Genomic DNA, 2,123 nt, shown 5'->3' with positions numbered 1-2,123 from the left:
TATATATATATAATGCTTATTTTATTTTATGCGTTAGGGTTAGGTTTTATTTTATTTTATTTTAAATTATATTTTATTTAATTTTTTCAACCCAGGTTTCTTTATCGGTCATATTTTTCACACAGCAGGTGCTGGTGGTTTCCATCTCTCTCTTTTTCTTTCTCTCTGAGGGAGGACACAAGAGAGAACAGAGCAGGTGTAGAGATGAGACGGCTTCAGCTGTCTGAGTGTGCTGTGCTCCAGTGTACTAAGTGTTTTTTCCCCGTCTCTATCACATTCAGCCACTGATTTCCCCAAAGACACATCACCAATTAAACCCGTCCATTTACACCAAATATCCATCAATGTTCAACTTTAAATGACAAAAACATAATTACATACATCACACAATAATAGTGCGAAGGTCGGGCCAGGGAGTGAGGAGAAGCGAGTTGACATTAAACATAAATCTGAGGTTATGAGGACGTGCTGACATCGTTGCCCTCTGAGAGTACGAGAGCAATTGCGTGATTTTGAGCAAGTGCGGAACGGCGCTACTGACACAGACCGAATCTATAAATTACTCCATGTTAGCGTCATACCACAAACCACTTTGATCTCAGAGGTATTACTGTGCTCTCGTCCAAATGCCTGTCCAGCGTTACACACTGGATAAACAGAAATAGAACGGGCCAGTGACAGGAAGGTCAGAGCGAAGTATGTGGAAAAGGTTTTAGATCATGTATTAAATAAAGACTTGATTAAACTCTTGTATACATGTCTATGGTCCAACCTAAATAACATTTAGTCATTCAGACACTAAATGTGAACAGACGTATATGAGACCACATGTGAACGGGTGAGATGCCACATATGCTCTCAAGGTGTGTGCCTGCACATGTGTGTTAGGTGTGCTCCTCAGGGCTCTAACTAGGTGGCGAAGTGTACTAGTGTGTGTGTGGTTCTGGCAGCTGTGTGGGTGATCCTCCAGTCATGTACAGAATCTCCCTGGCTCGATCCACAGGGGCAGGCTGGGATTCCAGACCGCTCGCTGCGCACTGGGGCCACGGATCTATTCTCAGCATGCTCTCTCATCACCGTCCAACAGGCTTCATCCACAAAATCCACTATCTTTTGGCAAGGGAGGGCAGCTCACTTTATTCAGTAAGGAGGCACCTGACAGCCTGTGGACGTCAGGTCAGACCTTGACCTTTACTCTGTACAAACAGTCTGAAGCACTCACCCCTGAAAGAAGTGATGGGAAGTGATGTCATTTGAGTGAAGAAGTGCTGCCAAGGAACTGACACAAAGTGATCAATGTTTGATTTTGCTAAGAAAAAACCTTAGAATTAATAAAGTTTTATAACAAAAAGTTAATTAAATTTACAATAATAATAAGTAACAATAATAAATAAATATCAAATAAATGCATTATAATGTATTTGATATTTTTAATGATAATGTATTAGATATTTACTGTTTAAGAATAAATTAATATTTAATGGTTTATTATTAATTTATTATATTTTTTTCTATTATTAACGGTATATTATTTTTCTATTGTATTAATTTATATTTTATCATAAATATCAAAAACATTATTTATTATTATTATAAATGTGTTTGATGTTTATTTATTATTTATTAAACAACAGTAATAAATACATATCTAAATGGTAAAATCTCCCCATAATACATTAGATGTGTATCTCTGAATGTCTATCAATTATTAGGTGACGCATATCTTTTTACGTGTTTTAGGGGAGTTCTGCTTCTAGTATTGTTTTCCAGCTGGCTGGACCAGTTGTGACTTTTGCCAGTGTTTGCCACAAGCCAAAATCCAATTTAATCAAATCACAATGGCATAATTTAAGGAAGACAAAAGCAGTCAGATTTTCCACACACAATGTCCTAATTGCAAACATTTCATGTTTGCCAAACCTAACTACAGTGATGGTGCCAACAACAGACAGATCAGGTTTAACGCAAAAAAAACTGTTACAGCCTACTTTTTATAACGTGTTTAATAGAAAAATATGGAATTTCGTATATTTTTTCCAATTAATTATATGAATTTATAGTCTTTTGCACATGGACATACTTGGAAATACTGAACAACACATACTATTTTCACAAATCTGATT

The 2,123-nt window shown here is 36.5% G+C and overlaps 1 protein-coding gene across 1 annotated transcript in view; it reads right to left on the bottom strand.

The window, feature by feature from the left end:
- The window catches only part of LOC107550176 (semaphorin-3F-like), an 8,157-nt gene extending 7,083 nt beyond the window's left edge, over positions 1-1,074 (bottom strand). Inside the window, exon 1 of the mRNA XM_016231417.1 lies at positions 979-1,074. Coding sequence (XP_016086903.1) covers positions 979-1,074 — 96 coding nt within the window. The remainder of the gene's footprint in view (positions 1-978) is intronic.
- Between the last annotated feature and the right edge of the window lie 1,049 nt (positions 1,075-2,123).

This window comes from Sinocyclocheilus grahami, unplaced genomic scaffold, assembly GCF_001515645.1.
Source record: "Sinocyclocheilus grahami isolate Dianchi unplaced genomic scaffold, SAMN03320097.WGS_v1.1 scaffold16.1, whole genome shotgun sequence".
NCBI classification, from domain to species: Eukaryota; Metazoa; Chordata; class Actinopteri; order Cypriniformes; family Cyprinidae; genus Sinocyclocheilus; species Sinocyclocheilus grahami.
Note: the sequence above shows the minus strand (reverse complement) of the source record. Positions and strands in the feature narration are given on the sequence as shown.